Below are 26234 nucleotides of genomic sequence, written 5' to 3'. Positions count from 1 at the left end.
TATGCTGACAAAAAAGAGAAGTGGACATCTTATTGTTGGTATGGATTGCCCAAAAGCAGTTAGCAGGAGATAGTGTTATGCAGTTGATAATTTGTGAAAAGGCAGGGCAGTTGCATGACAATCTTGTAAAGAAAATGCCTGCAACAAGTGCTGATGTTTGTGATTTTAAGGCCAGCAAATGCTGGTTTGAGAGATTTAAGAAGCATAGTGGCATACAGTGTGGTAAGGAATGGTGAGGCTGCCAGTTCTGAAAAAAAAGCGGCTGAAAAATATGTTAAGGAATTCAAGGGGTACACAGAGACTGAACAATTCAAACCCCAACAAGTGTTCAATTGTGACAAAACAGGCCAGTTTTGGAAGAAAATGTCAAAGAGGACCTACATCACACAGGAGGAAATGGCACTGCCAGGACACAAGCCTATGAAAGACAGACTAACTCTCATGTTTTGTAGTAAAGCCTTTACTGGTGTATCACTCTGAAAATCCCAGTGTTTTCAAGAAAAACAGTGTCACCAAGAGTAAACTGTGTGTGATGTGGAAGGCAAACAGTAAGGCATGGGTTACAAGGGACATTTTCCTTGATTGGTTTAATGAAGTGTTTGGCCCCAGTGTGAAGAAATACCTCCTGGAAAATAAATTGGAACTCAAGTGCTTCCTGGTAATGGACAATGCTTCTGCTCATCCTTCAGACTTCGAAGAGCAAATGGTGCAGGGGTTTCGTTTCATCACAGTAAAGTTCTTGCCCCCTAATACCACTCCTCTCCTCCAGCCCATGGGCCAGCAGGTCATTTCAAACTTCAAAAAACTACACCAAAGCAGTGTTTCAAAAGTGCTTTGAAGTGACCTCAGACACTCAATTGACCCTAAGAGAGTTCTGGAAAGATCACTGCAATATCCTCTAGTGCATAAACTTTATAGGTAAGACTTGGGAGGGAGTGACTTGCAGGACTTTGAACTCTGCTTGCAGAATATTGTGGCCACAATGTGTACAAGAGAGGGATTTTGAAGGGTTTGGGGCTGACCCTGAGGAGCCTATGCCAGTTGCGGAAAGTACTGTGGCATTGGGAAATTCCATGGGGTTGGATGTGAGTTTGGAGGATGTGGAAGAGTTGGTGGAGGACCACGGTGAAGAGCTAACCACTACAGAGCTGCAAGAGCTTCATCTGCAACAGCAACAGACCACAGCTCAGGAAACTGCTTCAGAGGAGGAGGAGAAGGAGGAAGAGAGATGGAGGAAGGTGCCTTCTTCAAAGATTAAGGACTTTTCTGCAAAGTGGACTGAAGTGCAAACATTTATGGATGAACTTCACCCTGATAAAGCTGTTGCAGGCCATGTTGGCAACATGTACAATGACAATGTTGTGTCCCATTTTAGGGAAATCTTAAAGAGATGCCAGAAACAGCTCTCTGGACAGATATTTGTGTGACAGGGGTCCAGTGACTCAAGCTGGTCCCAATGCCATTAAAAAAAAAAGGGAAGTAACCCCAGAAAAGGGCTTGGTACCTGAAATCTTTATGGAAGGGGATTACCCTTCCAAACAATAATGTACCTTCTTCCTCTCCCCTCCTCTTGCCTTCCACCCACCCAGAAGTCTTCAAAAAAGGTAGTGATGGTGGTAGTGGTTGTGATGGCAGTAGAGGGTGCCTTCTTCAGTGATTCAACAATTCTACTAACTCCTCCAATGTTGGAGGAGCTATAGAGGGCTACAGAAAACACCGCCGCCTCAGCTGCAGCCATCACCAACATTATGTACGACTTATGCTCACGGTGGCCCTAATACACCCAACAACAGCAACAGAACACCTGTCGTTACATACATAATGACCTATTTTATTCATTCTTGAGTATATGTCATGTTTCTCTATTATTAATTATTTTTTTTTATTATCACACTGGCCGATTCCCACCAAGGCAGGGTGGCCCGAAAAAGAAAAACTTTCACCATCATTCACTCCATCACTGTCTTGCCAGAAGGGTGCTTTACACTACAGTTTTTAAACTGCAACATTAACACCCCTCCTTCAGAGTGCAGGCACTGTACTTCCCATCTCCAGGACTCAAGTCCGGCCTGCCGGTTTCCCTGAGCCCCTTCATAAATGTTACTTTGCTCACACTCCAACAGCACGTCAAGTATTAAAAACCATTTGTCTCCATTCACTCCTATCAAACAAGCTCACGCATGCCTGCTGGAAGTCCAAGCCCCTCGCACACAAAACCTCCTTTACCCCCTCCCTCCAACCTTTCCTAGGCCGACCCCTACCCCGCCTTCCTTCCACTACAGACTGATACACTCTTGAAGTTATTCTGTTTCGTTCCATTCTCTCCACATGTCCGAACCACCTCAACAACCCTTCCTCAGCCCTCTGGACAACAGTTTTGGTAATCCCACACCTCCTCCTAACTTCCAAACTACGAATTCTCTGCATTATATTCACACCACACATTGCTCTCAGACATGACATCTCCACTGCCTCCAGCCTTCTCCTCGCTGCAACATTCATCACCCATGCTTCACACCCATATAAGAGCGTTGGTAAAACTATACTCTCATACATTCCCCTCTTTGCCTCCAAGGACAAAGTTCTTTGTCTCCACAGACTCCTAAGTGCACCACTCACCCTTTCCCCTCATCAATTCTATGATTCACCTCATCTTTCATAGACCCATCCGCTGACACGTCCACTCCCAAATATCTGAATACATTCACCTCCTCCATACTCTCTCCCTCCAATCTGATATCTAATCTTTCATCACCTAATCTTTTTGTTATCCTCATAACCTTACTCTTTCCTGTATTCACTTTCAATTTTCTTCTTTTGCACACCCTACCAAATTCATCCACCAATCTCTGCAACTTCTCTTCAGAATCTCCCAAGAGCACAGTGTCATCAGCAAAGAGCAACTGTGACAACTCCCACTTTATGTGTGATTCTTTATCTTTTAACTCCACGCCTCTTGCCAAGACCCTCGCATTTACTTCTCTTACAACCCCATCTATAAATATATTAAACAACCACGGTGATATCACACATCCTTGTCTAAGGCCTACTTTTACTGGGAAATAATTTCCCTCTTTCCTACATACTCTAACTTGAGCCTCACTATCCTCGTAAAAACTCTTCACTGCTTTCAGTAACCTACCTCCTACACTATACACCTGCAACATCTGCCACATTGCCCCCCTATCCACCCTGTCATACGCCTTTTCCAAATCCATAAATGCCACAAAGACCTCTTTAGCCTTATCTAAATACTGTTCACTTATATGTTTCACTGTAAACACCTGGTCCACACACCCCCTACCTTTCCTAAAGCCTCCTTGTTCATCTGCTATCCTATTCTCCGTCTTACTCTTAATTCTCTCAATAATAACTCTACCATACACTTTGCCAGGTATACTCAACAGACTTATCCCCCTATAATTTTTGCACTCTCTTTTATCCCCTTTGCCTTTATACAAAGGAACTATGCATGCTCTCTGCCAATCCCTAGGTACCTTACCCTCTTCCATACATTTATTAAATAATTGCACCAACCACTCCAAAACTATATCCCCACCTGCTTTTAACATTTCTATCTTTATCCCATCAATCCCGGCTGCCTTACCCCCTTTCATTTTACCTACTGCCTCACGAACTTCCCCCACACTCACAACTGGCTCTTCCTCACTCCTACAAGATGTTGTTGTTCCTTGCCCTATACATGAAATCACAGCTTCCCTATCTTCATCAACATTTAACAATTCCTCAAAATATTCCCTCCATCTTCCCAATACCTCTAACTCTCCATTTAATAACTCTCCTCTCCTATTTTTAACTGACAAATCCATTTGTTCTCTAGGCTTTCTTAACTTGTTAATCTCACTCCAAAACTTTTTCTTATTTTCAACAAAATTTGTTGATAACATCTCACCCACTCTCTCATTTGCTCTTTTTACATTGCTTCACCACTCTCTTAACCTCTCTCTTTTTCTCCATATACTCTTCCCTCCTTGCATCACTTCTACTTTGTAAAAACTTCTCATATGCTAACTTTTTCTCCCTTACTACTCTCTTCACATCATCATTCCACCAGTCGCTCCTCTTCCCTCCCGCACCCACTTTCCTGTAACCACAAACTTCTGCTGAACACTCTAACACTACATTTTTAAACCTACCCCATACCTCTTCGACCCCATTGCCTATGCTCTGATTAGCCCATCTATCCTCCAATAGCTGTTTATATCTTACCCTAACTGCCTCCTCTTTTAGTTTATAAACCTTCACCTCTCTCTTCCCTGATGCTTCTATTCTCCTTGTATCCCATCTACCTTTTACTCTCAGTGTAGCTACAACTAGAAATTTTTTTTTATTATTTTTTTTTTATTATCACACCGGCCGATTCCCACCAAGGCAGGGTGGCCCGAAAAAGAAAAACTTTCACCATCATTCACTCCATCACTGTCTTGCCAGAAGGGTGCTTTACACTACAGTTTTTAAACTGCAACATTAACACCCCTCCTTCAGAGTGCAGGCACTGTACTTCCCATCTCCAGGACTCAAGTCCGGCCTGCCGGTTTCCCTGAATCCCTTCATAAATGTTACTTTGCTCACACTCCAACAGCACGTCAAGTATTAAAAACCATTTGTCTCCATTCACTCCTATCAAACACGCTCACGCATGCCTGCTGGAAGTCCAAGCCCCTCGCACACAAAACCTCCTTTACCCCCTCCCTCCAACCCTTCCTAGGCCGACCCCTACCCCGCCTTCCTTCCACTACAGACTGATACACTCTTGAAGTCATTCTGTTTCGCTCCATTCTCTCTACATGTCCGAACCACCTCAACAACCCTTCCTCAGCCCTCTGGACAACAGTTTTGGTAATCCCGCACCTCCTCCTAACTTCCAAACTACGAATTCTCTGCATTATATTCACACCACACATTGCCCTCAGACATGACATCTCCACTGCCTCCAGCCTTCTCCTCGCTGCAACATTCATCACCCACGCTTCACACCCATATAAGAGCGTTGGTAAAACTATACTCTCATACATTCCCCTCTTTGCCTCCAAGGACAAAGTTACAACTAGAAAGTGATCTGATATATCTGTGGCCCCTCTATAAACATGTACATCCTGAAGTCTACTCAACAGTCTTTTATCTACCAATACATAATCCAACAAACTACTGTCATTTCTATTATTAATATTGTTTATTATGTCATATTAGTTGAATTGTGAGAGATAAATATGCCGTTGAGTTGATATTAGTGTCATATTCTCCAACAATACTCTCGCTTCCCTCTCCCCCTCCGCCTGGTCTGCCATACACCAACAAGTCTTTTCAATAAAGGTAAGTGTGATGTTAAATGTTCATTTATACATTTCATTAGTGCTTTATATTTATTTGTTATTCTTTTCTGTATGTAAATCTATATTTAAGCTAGGGAAGTGACTCCTGATGACTTGGTACTTAAGAGTCCTTATGGAGGGGGATTTCCCTTCCAAACACTAACCTCTCTTCCCTCTCTCCTCCTCCCTGTCTTCCATCCATCAACAACAGCCTTCAATAAAGCTAAGTGTCATGTGTAATGTTCATTCTTTTGTGCATGTAATCTATCTTTAAGGTAAAAAAAAAATTTTTTTTTGTTGATACTTCTGGGTGTCTGGAACGGATTAATTCCATTTACATTATTTCTTATGGGAAAAATGGTTTCGGTTTTGGCCGATGGCTCTGGAGCGGATTAAACATGAAAACCGAGGGTCCACTGTATTATGGTATAAGATTCACAGACATGGAATTGAACATGTATCAACCATAACCAGGCACATTCATCTGTTTGTTTACATACTCTGCGGCTCTCTCTTCTCTCATTTACTCATTCTCTCTCTCTCTCTAGTTTATTCGTTTTTATATCATTTACTCACCTCTCACCATACATTAAGACAACAAAGATTTTAAGGAAAGTAATGAGTCTAGGTAGTAGGTTGGTTGACAGCAACCGCCCAGGGAGGTACTACCGTCCTGCCAAGTGAGTGTAAAACTGAAGCCTGTAATTGTTTTACACGATGGTAGGATTGCTGGTGTCTTTTTTTTTCTGTCTCATACACATGCAAGATTTCAGGTATGTCTTGCTACTTCTACTTACACTTAGGTCACACTACACATACATGTACAAGCATATATACACACACCCCTTTGGGTTTTCTTCTATTTTCTTTCTAGTTCTTGTTCTTGTTTATTTCCTCTTACCTCCATGGGGAAGTGGAACAGAATTCTTCCTCCATAAGCCATGCATGTTGTAAGAGGTGACTAAAATGCCGGGAGCAAGGGGCTAGTAACCCCTTCTCCTGTATATATTACTAAATGTAAAAGGAGAAACTTTCGTTTTTCCTTTTGGGCCACCCCGCCTCGGTGGGATACGGCTGGTGTGTTGAAAGAAAGAATTCAAATTCAAAGTTTATTCTCTATAAGGATTACAATGCTGAGTTTACAGAATTTGGTTATTGTGTGGTTTACATGTAGTAAAATAATAATTACAGAGTGTACCACTAGAACACCTAGCATGGCTAGGCATTTCGGGCAGACTTAGATTAAATCTTAAGTTCGAGATATTACAAAATTATGAGGTAAGTTGGTATTATGGCTAAGTGACTAAATACTAGTTTGTGAGTTTAGCAATGTGAATGCTTTTGTTTTGGCACTATACACAGTTTCAGTATTGGAGTATCACAGGCCAACTTATGACTAGTTAAGATTCATTTTTTTGAGATTGAGATTGATATTTCTGTTTATGGTCAAATGGGTGAGCGAGTGTAAGTGTGAACCACCAGGTGGTATTCGTGTAATTAGTTGGCAGGGTGTATCAGGGAGATAAGATGTTTTCTGATAGTAGTTTTGAAGGTGATGAATGTGTCTGCAGTTTTAGAATTTTCAGGTAGGGTGTTCCAGATTTTAGGGCCTTTGACATACATTGAATTTTTGTAAAGGTTTAGTCGGACACGGGGAATGTCATAGAGATGTTTGTGTCTGGTGTTGTGCCTGTGGGTTCTGTCACAACTATCAAGAAAGCATTTTAGGTCAAGGTTAATATTGGAATTTAAGGTCCTGTAGATGTAGATTGCACAGTAGTAAGTGTGGATGTACTGAACAGGGAGTAAGTTTAGATCTATGAAGAGTGGGGGGGTGTGTTGCCAGGGATGGGATTTAGTGATTATTCTTACTGCGGCTTTTTGTTGGGTTATTATTGGCTTTATGTGTGTTGCTGCAGTTGAACCCCAAGCACAGATAGCATAGGTGAGGTATGGATATATAAGTGAATGGTATAGTGTGAGAAGGGAAGTTTGCGGCACGTAGTATCGTATCTTGGAGAGGATCCCAACCGTTTTGGATACTTTTTTGGTTATGTGTTGGATATGGGTGCTGAAGTTCAGGTTGTTGTCGAGGTATAGGCCTAGGAATTTGCCCTCATTATGCCTGGCAATTAGAGTGTTGTCGATCTTAATGTTAATTTGTGCATCTCCTGCTCTGCTACCAAACATAATGTAGTAGGTTTTGTCAGCGTTAAGCGTAAGTTTATTGGCTGTCATCCAAGTCAATATTTTGATCAGCTCCTCATTAACAATGGTGTTGAGGGTGGCAAGATTAGGGTGAGAGATGACATAAGTCTTGTCATCAGCAAAGAGAATGGGGTTCAGGTGTTGAGATACATTTGGAAGATCACTGATGTATATGAGGAAGAGCAGGGGACCAAGGACACTTCCCTGCGGAACTCCAGTATCAAGTGGCTGTGTTGTTGATGCTGTGTCTTTAATGGTAACATACTGATACCTATTAGTAAGGTAAGATTTGAAATATGCAAGTGCATGGCCTCTTATACCATAATGGTCAAGTTTGTGGAGTAGGATGCCATGGTCTACTGTGTCAAAAGCTTTTCTTAGGTCAATAAAAATTCCTAGTGGATATTCCTTATTTTCCAATGCTATGTAAAGCAGATCTAGCATTTTTATGATTGCATCGTTAGTGCTTTTATTTTTCCTGAATCCAAATTGGCAGGGGTTGAGTATGTTTTGTGCCGTTATAAATGAATATAGTCTCCTGTGCACAAGTTTCTCAAAGATTCTGGATAGCAATGGTAAGTAATGGTATGTATTGGTGTAACCCTTGCCGTCTTGAGTAGTTTCGGGAAGGTGCTAGTTTCTAATGACTTGTTAAAAAGTAATGAGATAGTATGCGAGAGGACAATAATGGTGGGACATGAGACAGATTCCCCGAGTTATTTTTAAGTGACTTTATAATCTCGCTGACTTCCGTGGGCTCAGTTGGAGCAAGATAGAAGGAATTTGGGAAATTCCCATCTAGGTAGTCCCTGGCATGGGCATTGGTACGTGGGATTTTATTGGCGAGATTAGAACCTATGGTTGAGAAGAAGTCGTTTATCTTGTTAGCTGTGTCAGTGGGTTGCAGTGGTGTTTCATTAGGTTTAGTTAGGACAATATTCTTGGTTTTTTTCAGTTTGTGGGTCCCTAGAATCTGGAGAGAGTGTTTTCCAGGTCTTTTTTATATCTCCTCTTGTGTCAGTGAATCTACTGGAGTAGTATAGTTGTTTGGCTTCTTTATTACTTTGGTGAGGACTGATGAATAGTAATGAGTGTACTGTATATGCACCTGTTAATTCTAGGGAGCTTCAAATGTCGTAGTAGGTGGGGTGGCCAGGTGGGCTACCATACCTCCCACACCTGACTTTCTACAAATAAATATTATTCACCTCTCACCCTACATTAAGATTACAAATATTTTGAGGCGAGTAATGAGTGTACTGTGTGTGTGTGTATTTAGCCTGGAACCTTACCTGCCATGTATGTGGGGCCCTACTGTACCTGATGTACCTGTACCATACTACTCTTAAGAGAGCCATTACCATGCATAACAAAAACACTGCTAACTATGACAAGAATTGTATTAAAATGCTCACCTGTCATTTGGAATTCCAAGTGTTTTCTCTGTAAATTCAAAAATCTTCTGAGCATGAGCCTTATTCTCCTGTACACCCAGATTGCCAATGCTCATGACAGTTGCAACTGCACATGGATTGAAGCTGCCCCCAAATGTCATCAGTTGTCCTGGAATCACTCTTACCATACAATACTGTAAGATTAAAAAAAAGTGCTCGTTATGTTTACTAAGCAAAATATTAAGTCTTCATGGTAAAAAAAAAAATGTCTGAGCTTTTATTTTAAGCAAATACTGGCACACTTTGTTATAAAGCAAAATAGCTAGTACAGTATATATCATAGTAAGCAGTACTGCATATAGACAGACAGCAGTCATCATGTCACAGTGAAAAACAAGTCTCAAACATTTAGAAAATGTGTTTCGATCACTGGACTTTTCATATTATAAAAATGCAGTATGGTAGGTAAGTCTTACTAAAATTTAATTATATTCAATATACTTAGTGCCCAACAAAAGGCTGCAGTCAGAATGATGATAAATTCCCACTCCAGGCAGCATACTCCACCAATATTCAAAACTCTAAACTTACTCACCGTACAAAACATCCATACCTATTGTGCCTACTACATACATAGAACACTAAACTTGGATATAAACACTCCCCTCAAACTTCTCTTTACCAACCTCAACAGAACACATGACCATAACACAAGGCACAGATCACTCTTTGATGTTCCCCGTGTCCATCTCACACTATGTAAAAACTCAATTCACATAAAAGACCCAAAAATCTGGAATTCATTACCTGTGAATATAAAAGAAATACTGTCTGTTTATCAGTTCAAGACTTCTTAAAAACCACTTACTCAACCACAACTAAATAAATACTGAATAACTGTATCTCATAAATGTATAACCTGTGACCCTATCAAACTACAGTATGTTTTTTTTTAACTACATTACCTAATAGAATACTCCATTCTCTTGACTGCACAGTAATGCACCACATGACCTGTTTCTGCACTACAAATCATTGATTTTACTCGATCTGATTCAATTATATTATACAGGTCCGCCATCACAAATCCAGCAATCAGTTATTTGGTTCCTTCAGTTATTCGGCACTAATTTTGGCTAGCATAATTTCAAATTTCCAGGGTCGCCACACCAACCTGCTGCTACTGTTTGGTGGCGCTACTCGCTGCATAAGTCATTCCAATTTCTTTTTCTCCGTTTATTGTTATAACCTGGTTGCTTTTAGCCCTAGCCATGGTTCCAATGAATAAAAGAAATGCTTCTCATTATGTAAAGCACCTACACAGTACAGTGGACCCCCGGTTAACGATATTTTTTCACTCCAGAAGTATGTTCAGGTGCCAGTACTGACCGAATTTGTTCCCATAAGGAATACTGTGAAGTAGATTAGTCCATTTCAGACGCCCAAACATACACGTACAAACGCACTTACATAAATACACTTACATAATTGGTCGCATTCGGAGGTGATCGTTATGCGGGGGTCCACTGTACATTATCCATTAAAGGTAAGGTGGCTTTGAAGCCACTGTCGGTTGCCATGAGCTCAGTCTCATGATGCAGGAGAATATGCTTTATTATTATGCTAATATCAACACCACAGCTTATTTGCCTATCACAACTGATCTAATATGACATAAACAATATAAATAACATAAAAAATGTTAAATGCTCCAGAATAAATAATATTTGGCATAACACCGAGCAGATCGACAGAGGTATGAAGAGGATATGGTATACAAATACCATTCTTCTGTCCCTGTCTTGGGGGCTTATATTAGAGAAAATGGAGTATAGCACAGGGCTAACTGTGATATACATTCGTACTGCACCATAAACCTGAAACAAAAGTTGTTTTCTCTATACAGATTATCACACATAGCAGCATATGTGTAGAGAACCTAGGATAACCCAAAAAAGTCAATGTGGCTTATTTCTAGTACCTGGCTTGAGTTAGCCATATATGATTTTTGGTAAATATTCGAGTCTCAGCCAGGGTAGAAACATTAGGCGTGTTTCTTTACACCTGTTGTCTATGTTTACCCATCAGTAAATGGGTACCTGGGTGTTAGCCAACTAGTGTGGGTATCCTGGGACACTGACCTAATTTTCTTGAAATACTCTGCATAACAAGCGGCTTTCTATATAGTAGTATGTTACTGATGTCAACTAGGCCTGTATATCTTGTACGTGTACATGTAGTAAATAAAGATTTATTATTATTAATATTATTATTATTATTGTTATTATATTATTTTCTCAATTGTTTGTTGGGTTATCTTATTGAAACTTGGGCAATGTATGATGGAAAGATACTTCTTAATGTACACCAAAAATGAAAGGAATCAGACCATAAATAGCGGAGTTCACTTCTCAGCCATTAGCGGTAGCTTAGCGGTATATTTCTGTATGGTTTTTATGGTTATATTCTCATTTTTTCGGTCTCATTTGATAGATTGAAAGATATATTACAGAAACAGATATGATTTTGATTGCTTTCATGACGAAAAGTATCTTGAAATTGCACTCACAGAAGCGAAAATGTTCTATTCTTTAGCGATGTTCAAGAGTAAACAAATGACGTCACCGTCCAATACCTGTCTGCCTGTCAGTCCAAATTCCAATACAGCATCAAGAATGAGTTGACATTATTTATACAATTATTACAATAATGCAGCAGTCTGCATAACAGTAAATCTTCTATTTTTTTTTTTTTTGTGAATAAAAATTCCAAATGGTTAGCAAGAGTAATATAAGAGGGGCCTGTAGCTGTGACTAATGAACAGAGAAAATGTTATTTTAGTGCCAGGAATGTCTGCATTGTTTATTCTGGACCTTATTTTGAAATTGGCATCTGTTGAAATTTGTGTGAAATCGGCCAAATTGCCAATTTCTGACCACTTTATTGGGTAGTTGAAATAAGTGAATGGGCGGTTTCTTGTACTCAGTTGACAGACTAGAAGTAAATAAGTTTATTCAGGTATACACAATTACAGTTACATAGATTATCATACATAGCAGTGTATGTATAGAGAACCTGGGATAACCCAAAAAAGTCAAAGTGACTTATTTCCAGTACCTGGCTTGGGCTTGCCATATATGACTTTTGGTAAATATTTTTTTTCTTGGTTGTTTGTTGGGCTATCTCATTGAAACTTGGGCAATGTATGATGGAAAGATGCTTCTTAACGTACACCAAAAATAAAAAAGGCGGACGATAAATAAGGGAGTTCACTTCTCAGCCATCAGCCGCCTCTTTGCAGTATATTTTCGTATGGTTTTTATGGTTGTATTCTCATTTTTTTTAGACTCGTATGATAGAATGGAAGATATATTACAGAAACAGACATGATTTTGATTGCTTTCATGACGAAAAGTACCTTGAAATTGAGCTCAAAGTAGCGGAAATGTTCGATTTTTGCCGATGTTCAATGAACTTTGTGTAAGTCAAGTTGGTTAATTTTATTAAGTATATTTTAACCTAACCACCCTGTAATCCGGCAAACTCAGTAATCCGGCACACTACAGGTCCCAATGATGCTGGATTTGTGATGGAGGACCTGTACATTGTTATGCTACAAATTTGTACAACTTTAATGCTTCTTATTTGAAATACTCATTTGTATTTTCATGTTGTAATTTGTTTACTGCAATTTTTACCACTGAATGTATCATTGCTTAGTTAATCTTAAGTTAATTTTAAGCCTGCCCATAATGCTCTGCATACAAGAGGCTTTTGGCATGTACCCCCCAATCACTATATTTCTTTGTACAACTATGTATCATGTCCAAATAAAAAATAAATAAATAAATAAATATTATTACAATGTAATAATATTTATTTTTAGGGGCAGATTTCAGGCAAATTCTCTCAGATCCAGGCAAAATGGAGAAAATAAGAGACTATTTTGGAGAAAGAATAACTATCAGCGAGAATTTCTTTGCAATCTATTGAACAATTGTGTATATCCATGCAAGTTTTGCTTGTCTGATATATGCAACAGTTAGATGTACTGCAGGGCTGCATGACTTCAGTAATGATAATGCTTTATTTCTCCGAGTTATACAAATAATGTTGATACATGAATCAGTACAATAGTAACCACAAAAGAAAGCCATTAATTATGCAATGCATTTTAGGCAACTAATCTTAAAAATTACATGCTACTTAAGAACTAGACATACCTATTATGCAAGACTTCTTGTACAGTTAAGTACACAGCCCTCTGCTATAACCACCAGTTCTGTCAATACTGGATGCATGCATGCATGCTAAAGTCTATCCTCTTATCATAAATTGTTACAGTATAAAGCTTTTATTTCATAATTTTTAGTTAATTACAATACATTGGTTAAAAATGATATGGTGGAACAGATGCAGCTATAATACCCCAAAAGAAAAACACCTACTTGTTCAGGCTTTCGCATTGTAGTGCTGAAGAGCTTACTGAGGTCAGCCACCACTTCCGGAGTTATTCTTTCCTTAGGAATATTGGTAGCAATTTCCAAACAAGGCATTGTCAAAACTGTGGGAAAAAAATATTTTATGCATAATAAAATATCTACTACAAAATTGTTAGCACAACCTTTACACAGAGAAAAAAAATTATTATATAAAAGAACTAAATGAATGTTAAAAATCCAATAATCAAGATTAACATATCTCTCCATTTTTAACAGGCTAAGAACTATTATCCTACTTTAACTCAATTCAAAACTTAGCTCTTTCTGTGATACATTACCACCCTTTAACCCTTAAATTGCCCAAACGTAGATCTACGCTGACATGCATAGTGCTCTGAACGTAGATCTACGTCTGATTTTACATTCTTGCAAATGGGAGAAAATCATGGTTGGAGCACTACACACGTCAACGTAGATCTACGTTTGGACAGTTTAAGGGTTAAAAGTGACTCAACAGTCTACTGTAGCTGCTAACTCTTGGGTACTTATTTACTGCCAGATGATCAGCAGCAAAAGACTTGCCCATACATGTCTCACCAACAATGCTCCATTAAGTGATAATGAAACCAGTAGCTATAGGTGTCCTGTAGCTCAATCTCTAGTGCACTCAACTCACACACTGAGGTCTAGAGTTTGAATCTCCAGTGCAGTTGGAAGACATTAGGGACCCGTTTCCATAAGACACTTGCTGTCCCCGTTCACCCATCAGTACAAAATAGGTACCTGGATGTTAGTCGACTGGTGTGGGTCGCATCCTGGGCTTTCTATATAGTAGTATGTCACTGATGTCAGCTAGGCCTGTATACCTTGTACATGTACTTGTAGAAATAAAGATATTATTACTATTATTTATTATAATTAGCCTGATAGCAGTTATAAGATAAATAAAAATCACACACAATCCAAGTTTCATTGAAGGTGCTTTCACTGTTCAGGACAAAATTTTTATTTAAAACAAATCTATATGCCCTGCTGTGGTAATACTTCATATATTAATAGCAGTACTGTACATGCATTTCAATAACCTCCGACCTGAAGTACATACAATATCTTATTCAAATACAGGTAGCGTAAGACTGTACTACAAAATATTTCTACAATTATGCATTTGTCCCATGCTTACAAAATATTTTTGTAAGAAAATTAATCTTCAAAGCACAGGTCTGTGCTCTATTTGGTAAATGAATCATACTTTTAAAAGTGCATGTGCACAGCTGTATAAATAAAGCAGCTTTGAGGGAAAAGGAGAGACTTTGTGAACAATGAAATTTGCACAAGAAAGCAAATTAACTCTTTCAGAGTCCGTGCCGTAGATCTACGGCTTTACATTCAGGGTCCAAATCGTATATCTACGCCATGAGCTCAGCTCACTCTGATAAGCTGTGAGCAGTAAATTTGGGCCTAGATATGAGAGAATACATCTATGTGGTATGTGTGCACCACATAAAACAAATCCTGCAGCACACAGTGCATAATGAGAGAAAAAAAAAACCCGAGACCATAATTTTCGATTAAAACAGCGACTTTGCAGTGTTTTTTCGTATGTTTTTTACAGTTGTATTTGCAATTTCTTGGTCTCATTTGATAGAATGGAAGATATACTACAGAAATAGAAATGATTTTGATTGGTTTTAATAATGGAAATGACTTGAAACTGAGTTCAAATTAGCAGAAATGTTAAATTTTTGCCGATGTTCAAGAGTAAACAAATGACCTCACAAGTCTAATACATGACAGCTGGTGGGTCTAATAAGCATTCACAAATGTGGTGATATTATTTATACAGTTATTACAGTATTGCATAACAGTAAGTCTTTCTATTTTTTGGTTTGAATAAAAATTCATTATGTGAATAAAAAATAAAAATGAAATTCATTTGTAAAGCCTGGAAATGTAACTAATGAACAGAGGAAATGTTAGTTTAGTGCCAGGAATGCCAGCATTGTTTATTCTGGACCCTATTTTGAAATTGGAATATTTTGAACTTTGCGTTAAATTGGCCAAATTACCAATTTCCGGTCACTATTTTGTTGTTGAAACAGTTGACGTGGTGATTTCTTGTGCTCAGTCGATAGAATAGAAGTAATACTAGTGAAATAGCTAAGAATTTGGTTGACTGGAATACTGTAATTGGCCTAAAATGGGAGTCAAAATCAGTAAAATCGCTGATGCGTAAATATCGCCGACACATCAAAATTTGCGAGAGCATAATTTCGTCAATTTTCCATCAAATTTTATAGTTTTTGTTTTATTACCTTCAGAAAAAGATTCTCTACCATTTCATAAGAAAAAAAAATTATTTTTTTTAAATTCTTGGACCCTGGTGCACACTTTGAAATTTGGCCTCTGGACCCTGAAAGGGTTAAAGGCAACACAACCAAAAAAAAATTACTGTTGATCTTGTTGAAAGAGTAATACATAATAATAACTATATAATAACATATATAATAATAATAATCATGGGTCTACAATAATTAAAAAAGTACACTGCCATAGTTGTAACAATTTTGGATTAGTAGATTGTATTATGTATGTATATGTAATTTTAAAAGGGCTCATACAGTCGAACCCTCAAATTTGCAAGCTATCTAATTTACGAGCATTGAGTATAAAATATTTTTAATGGAGGGCCTCCTGAGAATAGCTTCAATTATTCACAATTGTTGATAAATGCTAATGTGATTTTCATAGCAGTATACAATGTTAAAATAATCCCAAAGCCTACTGTTTTCATCCAATTCTGTCCCTGTTGTTGGTCTTCCAGCTTTCCTTCAATACCCACATATTAGTGTTAGATAAGCATATATACTATCTAAACATATTTTGTACAGTAATTTAAGTAACTAGTACCACTCTGCTTAACCTGACAATAAGAAGATTCTTATTGTGATGTTTATTACGAGTTACCAGGAACATGAGTAAATTTCAAGTCCACCTCTTCTCACTTAACGATGGGGTTCCATTCCTAAGAGTAGGTTTGTAAGTGAGTTGGTCATTCAGCATGGAGCATACTATATTGGTAGTGGGTTTGTGTCAACTATCTTTAGATATTTTTTAATGTCACCTTTGCACCATTTATAACTTTTCTGGTATATTTTTAAATGTTTATACTGTAGTGTACTGTATATTGTAATAAACAGAATAGAGGAAATCAGCTGTAATATATACATTACTTAGGTTTGCATACTGGTTAGAGAGCTGGTTACAAGTCCAAGTGGACAGTAAACGAAAATGTTGCTAAGTGAGGAGAGGCTGTATAGTACAGTGGACCCCCGGTTTACGATATTATTTCATTCCAGAAGTATGTTCAGGTGCCAGTACTGAACGAATTTGTTCCCATAAGGAATATTGTGAAGCAGATTAGTCCATTTCAGACCCCCAAACATACACATACAAATGCACTTACATAATTGGTCGCATTGGGAGCTGATCGTAAAGCAGGGGTCCACTGTATAAGCTAAGTTTGCCCGAGAGATGGCCCAGGAGATGCTATGCAGCGCAGTAATTACCTGGAGTTTACCTGGAGAGAGTTCCGGGGGTCAACGCCCCTGCGGCCCGATCTGTGACCAGGCCTCATGGTGGATCAGAGCCTGATCAACCAGGTTATTACTGCTGGCTGCACGCAATCCAATGTACGAGCCACAGCCCGGCTGGTCAGGTACCGACTTTAGGTGCTTGTCCAGTGCCAGCTTGAAGACTGCCAGCGGTCTATTGGTAATCCCCCTTATGTATGCTGGGAGGCAGTTGAACAGTCTCGGGCCCCTGACACTTATTGTATTGTCTCTTAACGTGCTAGTGACACCCCTGCTTTTCATTGGAGGGATGTTACATCATCTGCCAAGTCTTTTGCTTTCGTTGTGAGCGATTTTCGTGTGCAAGTTTGGTACTAGTCCCTCTAGGATTTTCCAGGTGTATATAATCATGTATCTCTCCCGCCTGCGTTCCAGGGAATACAGGTTCAGGAACTTTAAGCGCTCCCAGTAATTGAGGTGTTTTATCTCCGTTATGCGCGCTGTGAAGGTTCTCTGTACATTTTCTAGGTCAGCAATTTCACCTGCCTTGAAAGGTGCTGTTAGTGTGCAGCAATATTCCAGCCTAGATAGAACAAGCGACCTGAAGAGTGTTATCATGGGCTTGGCATCCCTAGTTTTGAAGGTTCTCATTATCCATCCTGTCATTTTTCTAGCAGCTGCGATTGATATAATGTTATGGTCCTTGAAGGTGAGATCCTCCGACATGATCACTCCCAGGTCTTTGACGTTTGTTTTTTGCTCTATTTTGTGGCTGGAATTTGTTTTGTACTCTGATGAAGTTTTGATTTCCTCGTGTCTACCATATCGGAGTAATTGAAATTTCTCATCGTTGAACTTCATATTGTTTTTTGCAACCCATTGAAAGATTTGGTTGATGTCCGCCTGGAGCCTTGCAGTGTCTGCAATGGAAGACACTGTCATGCAGATTCGGGTGTCATCTGCAAAGGAAGACACGGTGCTGTGGCTGACATCCTTGTCTATGTCAGATATGAGGATGAGAAACAAGATGAGAGCAATTTAAATTATACCATACCTACACTAATCTCTAACCAGTTTTGAAGCAATTCTCCCAAATATATTATGACCCCCTAATCTATTAAACCATTATTACATACCTATAATGTATGTTTATTCCATAAACTGTACTACTTGTAATGCTGTTATCAATTATGTCTACATTATATCTATAAAGTTTATTAACTAAAAACATCTGGCTACCTCATAGTAGTAATACGAGTAAAATAATGAATTTTTAAAATTTACCACTCTTTACCTGTCTAGACTTAAGTAGTCTTGAAGTATTAGGTTAAGTCTGCCCAAAATGCCCCAGCATGATAGTGGCTTTCTTTGTACCAATCAGATTATAAAATTTAATCACACATTGTAACTATTGCAAAGAAATAAATTTTTGTATTTGTACCATATAGTATTTGCATTTGTATTTGACCAACATTAGTAATAACCCCTACAAATGTTATAGCAAATTGTCTTGCTAAAAATCTCCAACAAATTTTTCTTGCAAAGCATTCCAGTAGTTGTAAGTATTTTGTGACTGCCCTGTATAGTACACCTCAACACCCAGATGTCCAGGAACCTAACAAAAGGTAACATTTTTGAACAGCAGTTGTGTATGCTGCTTATATTAAGCAGGTTCTGTAATTTCAATAAGCTTGCTTATATAGCCTGAAATATGAATGACATGATCGATAGTTATTTTTTGCTGCTGAAAATATCTTAGTAAAGCAGGACTTGCAGTAATGGACTCAAGTTGGACGAAGTTAAATTTAGAAAGGATATAAGGAAGTACTGTTTGGCAAGAGTGGAACAAACTCCCAAGTAGAGTCAATGGGGAGTTTGAACTTTGGGTACCTTTATGTACAAGTCTGACATGTATACGAGTGGGAGTGGCTGGGGAGGAATTGGACCTACCTACGTTGTATATGGCGTGATATCAACTGGTGTTAGATACGGACCTCCATGTACAGTTCAGGACATTTAATAAATGGATGAATATGTACTTTATTCCCGGGATCAATGTCAGCATTATTTTTAGCTAAAATTGCCCAAAACTGATGTGACTGTGATTTAGAGAAAACTTTTACTTTTGCAAGTGTGAAATAAAATGCTATGTAACCCAACCTACCCTAAGGCAAACTAAGCTAAGGCAAACTAATCTAAGGCAAACTAATCTAAAGCAAACCAACCTAAGGCAAACTGACCCATGGCAACCTAACCCAATGTACTAAAAAAGAATGATACAGTGGACCGCCGGTTATCAGCTGGTTTGGTTATTGGCCAACTCGGTTATCGGCGGGGTTTTTGGCGGTTATCGGCTGTTTTGGATGCGTCCATCCGCCGGCTGGGGCAGCTTGCGCTTCAGTTTGGCTTTGTCTCTTGGTGGCTGAGGAAGCTTCTGCTCATACATCCAAACATTTCGCTTGTTTACCATTGTTTTTAGTGGTTTTTCTTGCAGTGCAACTGTGAAATAAGTAACCATGGCTCCAAAGAAAGTTCCTAGTAAAGTTCCTGTGGTGAAGAAAGTGAGACACACCATGGAATTTAAGCGTGAAGTGACAGAAAAATTTGAGAGTGGTATAAATGTGGTGGAACTTGCCAGGATGTACAGCAAGAATAAATCAACAATTACATCCATCCTGGCAAAGAAAGCTAGGCTAAATGCTCTCAAAGCTGTTGCTGGCTACAATCCCAACTATGGTGCAAATGTGAGAATCGTGAGAATGATGTACATAGCCTATGTTAGGTCCTTAATTGATTATGCTGCTCCCATGTTGATATTAGCTAGAGAAAGTTCTCTCCGACCCTTGGAGTTAATGCAAAATGAAGCTCTCAGGATTATTCTTGGCTGTCCCAGATCTACAAAAGTTCTTAACATGAGGAAGGAGCTTGGTATTTCTAGTATCAGTGATAGGATTGTTGAAATTAACACTGTACTTGGTATTAGAATGTTGAGAAACGAACCAGACACTGTCACAGTGAATCTTACCAAGTGTCTAGAGGTAAATACACACAGATCTAAATGGATTGTGAAAACGTGCAATTGCATTAAGTTTTATAACCTACATGAACTGTATCACTGTAGGCAACAAGAGCATTTCACCCCTCCATGGAAGATGTGTTCATTTAATATCACATACCTACAAGTCCCTCCCAAGAAGCTCATTGCTAGTAATCCCTTCCTTAAATCTCTTGTTAGAGCAACTGCTCAAGAAGAAATTTCTCACCTAGCTGGTAGTAACAAGTTATCACAAGTTATATACACTGATGGATCTAAACAGGTGTCTTCTGGCAGGGCTGCATCTGCTCTTGTTGCCACCTCCCTAGTTAAGAACGATAATAAATTTGTTGAGTTAGGCATAAGAATTAACAACTGGGCGTCTACACTGCAAACTGAATTGTTTGCAATCCTAATGGCGCTAAAGCTAACCTATGACACTGAGCTTGACTCTATCATCATTACTGATTCTATGTCATCATTGAAGGCTCTTGACTCATATAATGACTCCAACAACATGCTCATTGGGGAAGCCAGGTATAGATACTCAAAAATTAGGGACAAAGGAATTAATGTACAATTGCTATGGATCCCATCACACATTGGATTACTCCTTCATGATAAAGTTGATATGTTAGCCAAGAAGAGAAGGAGAATGTAGAATATAACTTTGGTATAACTGTGTCTAGCATTAGGAATAATATTAGGAGAGAAGTAAATAATGAAAATGATTGTTATAGGAATGCAGTTAGAAGCCTGAGTAGATCTATAACCCACTATGATAACATGAACGTAGATAAGTATGTTTATGGAGCAACTTGCAATGTGAACAGACTGACTGATGTTGTAGTGGCCAGGCTTAGGCTTGGTTACAAGTACTTCTGGCAGTTTGGGAGACACACAGATGATGATCAAACTAAATGTAAATTATGTGATCAGGCATATGGTCACTCTCTTGAACACTATGTGCTTAATTGTCCACTTATTGAGGAATACAGAGACAGACAGTATAATAACCTATGTGACATGTCAAGATATCTTATTAATGAAAATAAGATACCAGATATACTAAGCAAATTTCCTAAATTTGCTTGTAACAGATAAGTGAACTATAGATATGTAGATATAAATCCATATGTATTCCTGTTAACCCTTTGGGGCCTAGTTCCTAGGCCTTTTGTGTATCCATATGCTCTCGCGCTACCGTCCACAGGATGGATATGGGGTGCACAATAAACTAGCCACTTCGGTGGCAAAATCTAAATCTAAATCTAAATCTGGCAAAGAAAGAGCAAATGAAAGACGCTAATGTAGCAAAAGGAGTAGCTTCTCTAACTAAACAAAGGACACCAATAATGGAAGAGATGGAAAAGTTATTATTATTGTGGATTAAGGAAAAAGAATTAGTGGGAGACAGTGTAGTGGAGTCGATCATCTGAGAGAAGGCAAAGCAGTTGCATGAGGATCTTGTAAAGAAAATGCCTGGAACAAGTGCTGCAGTTTGTGAATTTAGGGCCAGCAAAGGATGGTTTGATAGATTTAAGAAGCGTAGTGGCATACACAGTGTTGTAAGGCATGGTGAGGCTGCAAGTTCTGACAAATGCACGGCTTTTGTAGAGAAACACCACCCTGACAAAGCTGAAACAAGCCATATCTGCAACATGTTTAGTGACAAAACCCTGTCCCACTTCAGGGAAATCTTAAAGAGACACCAGAAACAGAGCACTCTGGACAGTTATTTTGTGAGACAGGGGTCCAGTGACTCTCAAGCTCGTCCTAGTGGCATTAAAAGACAGAGAAGGGAAGTAACCCCAGAGAAGGCATTGCGACCTAAAGTCTCCATGGAGGGGGTTTCCCTTCCAAACACTAACTCCTCCCTCTTTCCTCCTCCCTATCTTCCAGAAGCCAGCATTAGTCTTCAATAAAGGTATGTAATACTTACATAATTGTAAAAAAAAATTATTTTTTTTGTGAATATTTTTGTTTGGAACGAATTTATTTTATTTCCATTAATTCTTATGGGAAATATTAATTTGGTTATCGGGCATTTCGGTTATCGGCTGACCTTCAGGAACGGATTACAGCCGATAACCGGGGGTCCACTGTACTTGCATTTACTGAGGGTGAAAGAACATGATATTGCATCAAGGAAGTGGTGAAAGTGTGGTGGTGTTGCAGTGGTGTGGGTGCAATCCATGACCCACAACCCAGCCACCCAATGCTGGGTTGTTGAGTCATTGTGTCATGTGATTGTACTCCTAAAATTATTATTATGGCCCTGGTGGCCTGGTGGCTAAAGCTCCCGCTTCACACACGGAGGGCCCGGGTTCGATTCCCGGCGGGTGGAAACATTCCGACACGTTCCTTACACCTGTTGTCCTGTTCACCTAGCAGCAAATAGGTACCTGGGTGTTAGTCGACTGGTGTGGGTCGCATCCTGGGGGACAAGATTAAGGACCCCAATGGAAATAAGTTAGACAGTCCTCGATGACGCACTGACTTTCTTGGGTTATCCTGGGTGGCTAACCCTCCGGGGTTAAAAATCCGAACGAAATCTTATCTTATCTTATCTATCTTGATGAATTTGCATGACAAACAACTGTTTCCCGTGACATGGATAAACTGTTTATGACATAAAATATTGACGAGGTTCACGTTATATGATTTCATTCCAAGGAGTAAAATTGTGGCTAAGATTTTTAATGTAGTATGATAATCTACATAAGAGATAAGTGTGTTTGTGTTATGGATATCAGTGGTGGTAGGTATACTGTTAATGTTGACAATGTATCTCCAGATATACTCAGGAATACAGTACGAATTGACCAATAAATATCCTGAACTGTACATAAATGCAGTTATTCAAAATTGGATTTGCTTAGCAAGGGCCAATAAGCCTACTGCAGTGCTCCATCATGCTTATATTCAGGATTTTAGAGGCACATAAGGAGTCTGGGAATTGCCTCAAAAATCTTTTAATTACTAAGGTTACAGTAGTAATAAATGATCTACATGTTAGATGAAACACATGGGCTTTACAACAAAGTATACTTATCGTAAGGAACAGTATTTTAAGAAATTACATATTGTAATCATGGGGAGCATTAAACCCGTAGGAATTATACAGCACCTGGGGGGGAAGGAATGGAAGGTATTCAGACTCAATTCAGGGAACTGGCACACAGATCCAATTCCCCTATGTCAAGAGCCCATCACCAGCGTCAAGGATTATTATAATAATCACTGGGTAGTTCGAATCTCCGTTACGTCTGGAAAACATTAGGGACATGTTTCCATAAAACACCTGCTGTCCATGTTCACCTATCAGTATAAAATGGGTACCTGGGTGTTAGTCGACTGGTGTGGGTTGCATCCTGGGACAAAACTGACCTAATTTGCCCAAAATGCTCAGCACAACAAGTGGCTTTCTATTTAGTAGTAGTATGTCATTGATACCAGCTAGGCCTGTATACCTTGTACATGTACTTGTAGAGATACTGTAAAGATAGTATTATTATTATTATTATATTAAGAGCCCCTCACCAGCGTCAAGGAACCTCCCTTGATGGGAAGAAATTACATAGGTTATAGTTATTTACAGCAGGCAAAGTTATACAGTCTTGTCTTAAACATTTTGGTACTCTCGCTATTAATAAAATATTTGGGTATGTATTAAATAATTATGTGATGGCTGTCTTGAAGCTTTAGCAATGTTTTCGCAAATAAATACATAACCGTACCATGGTTTGTTTGCAATAGTGTCGATACGATTTTGCAATTCTATATAAGGTGTAGCTCAATGGCTATAACAACAAGACTCCAGCATAAAATAAACCAGTTTTCCCAAATATATATGATAACAATAAACTAAAACACCCAACTGGAAAACACGAGGATCAATACTTTAATATGCAGTCATGTCGCGTCTAACACAGTCGTAAGGGACTACAGCCGGTCGATGTCAGTCATCTAATCTCTTTCAACCTTCACGTTCACCTACATGTCATCTATCACTTTAAAGTTCATGGTAATTTTATTGCTACCTACGATCCTGGAACATACGTAAAGCATTCGTACCTGAATGGCAGAGTGATGTTTGACGAGATGTGACTGATCTTGGTGTCTCAGGACTGTACTTGGAGGCAGCACCTCTGCTGCTCTATCCCCTCCCCACCATCACCTCCACTCTATTCATACATCATTTATTTGTTTAATGTAAACTTACTATATAGTTTAGATCACACACACACATATATACTGAATTTTGTATCGCTGTTTTTATTTATTAATCAAATCAGATATACTCTGTTCTGGCTATTCCAATGGAAATAAGTCACTGACTTTTTGGGAGGCTATCCTAGGTAATTTACACGTTACTATGTATAATTGTACTTATGTGTACCTGTACCTAAATAAACTTGCTAGAAGATTCGAGCAAGATCTCTTATCACCCACCCATTATGTCACACTATTAATATAAAAGTACAAGATTAGGTTAAGGATCCCTAGCTTTATTGACAGAGAAGATACGGTACTATGCTCCACAGTCAGCCCTCCTGGCCCTATATCACTCTCTTATTTACCCCTATCTCACCTATGGAATTTGTGCATGGGGCTCAACAACAAGTAACCATCTCAGACCACTAATTACCCAACAAAAGGCTGCAGTTAGAATGATAACAAATTCTCACTATAGGCAGCACACTCCACCAATATTCAATACACTAAACCTCCTCACCATACAAAACATCCATACTTACTACTGCACCTATTACATACATAGAACACTTAACTCTGATATTAACCCTCCCCTCAAACATCTCCTTGCCAACCTCAACAGAACACATGACCATAACACAAGGCACAGATCACTCTTTGATGTTCCTCGTGTCCATCTCACACTATGTAAAAACTCAATGCACATAAAAGGCCCTAAAATCTGGAATTCATTACCTGTAAATATAAAAGAAACACTACCTGTTTATAAATTCAAGTCTCTTCTCAAAGATCACTTACCCAAAACCAAATAAATACTTAATAACTGAACCTTATAAATTGTATATCTTAAATGTTTCTCACAATTATATCACATAAATGTTAAACCTAAAACCCAATCTAACTTTAGTATTTTTTAAATACACTACCTAACAGAATACTCCATTCTACTGAATGTACAACAATGCATACAACCATATGACCTGTCTTTGTAATACTCACTTGTGCTTTATAGTAACCTGTTTACATTAATGTTTTATCACTGATTTCATCATTGCTTAGTTAATCTTAAGTTAATTTTAAGCCAGCCCGTAATGCTATGCATAGTATAAGTGGCTTTGGCATACTGCTCTTACCTGTATTTGTTGTACCTCTGTATGTGTGCTCAAATTTTTAAATAAATAAATAAATAAATAAATAAGATAAGATTTCGTTCGGATTTTTAACCCCGGAGGGTTAGCCACCCAGGATAACCCAAGAAAGTCAGTGCGTCATCGAGGACTGTCTAACTTATTTCCATTGGGGTCCTTAATCTTGCCCCCCAGGATGCGACCCACACCAGTCGACTAACACCCAGGTACCTATTTGCTTACCTATTTGCTGCTAGGTGAACAGGACAACAGGTGTAAGGAAACGTGTCGAAATGTTTCCACCCACCGGGAATCGAATCCGGGCCCTCCGTGTGTGAAGCGGGAGCTTTAGCCACCAGGCCACCGGGCCACCCCGACAAGCTATTACAGGTTAAGGATTCCTAACTTTATTGACAAGCTAAGAGCTGTTACCTACATCAGCTCATTTGAAAGCATTTTTATTGTTATGAGACCAACAAGTAGGAAACAGGATGAAACTGGAGCCATCTGTGGGCCAGCATTTTCATTTGATGAACTAACTTTATCTCGTTGACATCATTATGCTGTACGAATGTGTTCCATACTCGAGTCATCCTGGGTATGTATGATCTCAGATGGAGTGATGTTCTGGAGAAGGTTACAGCCAGAGTGAAATTGCTGCTTTCTGCCCGTCTTGTGGCATAAAAGCTTGTTTCACGCTGTCCTCGAAGTGGATCCAAGTGTGGTATTTTGACAATATTGGCCTTGTACATAACAGTAAGGCCACCCACATCCCTCCTATGTTGAAGGCTCAGTGGCCCAGTGGCCTGGTGGCTAAAGCTCCCGCTTCACACACGGAGACGGAGGGCCCGGGTTCGATTCCCGGCGGGTAGAAACATTTCGACACGTTTCCTTACACCTGTTGTC

At 39.0% G+C, this 26234-nt stretch overlaps 1 protein-coding gene across 3 annotated transcripts in view; it reads right to left on the bottom strand.

The window, feature by feature from the left end:
* Positions 1 to 24708, bottom strand: part of LOC128698477 (macrophage migration inhibitory factor homolog) — a 62192-nt gene extending 37484 nt beyond the window's left edge. For 2 of the 3 annotated variants that reach the window (XR_011392878.1, XR_011392877.1), the window contains exons 1-3: positions 24061 to 24708; positions 13384 to 13499; positions 8957 to 9129 (exon numbers count right to left, since the gene is read on the bottom strand). Coding sequence is in view for 1 of the 3 variants with exons in the window: in XM_053790692.2 (XP_053646667.2) it covers positions 8957 to 9129; positions 13384 to 13491 (281 nt within the window). In the remaining 2 variants the exon portion in view is untranslated. The remainder of the gene's footprint in view (positions 1 to 8956; positions 9130 to 13383; positions 13500 to 24060) is intronic. The other variant, XM_053790692.2, reaches the window with a different exon arrangement.
* Positions 24709 to 26234: the final 1526 nt, after the last annotated feature.

The sequence above is a fragment of the Cherax quadricarinatus genome, chromosome 38 (assembly GCF_038502225.1).
Source record: "Cherax quadricarinatus isolate ZL_2023a chromosome 38, ASM3850222v1, whole genome shotgun sequence".
In the NCBI taxonomy this organism is placed as follows: domain Eukaryota; kingdom Metazoa; phylum Arthropoda; class Malacostraca; order Decapoda; family Parastacidae; genus Cherax; species Cherax quadricarinatus.
The sequence above is the reverse complement of the archived record's forward strand: the minus strand, read 5'-3'. Positions and strand labels throughout refer to the sequence as shown.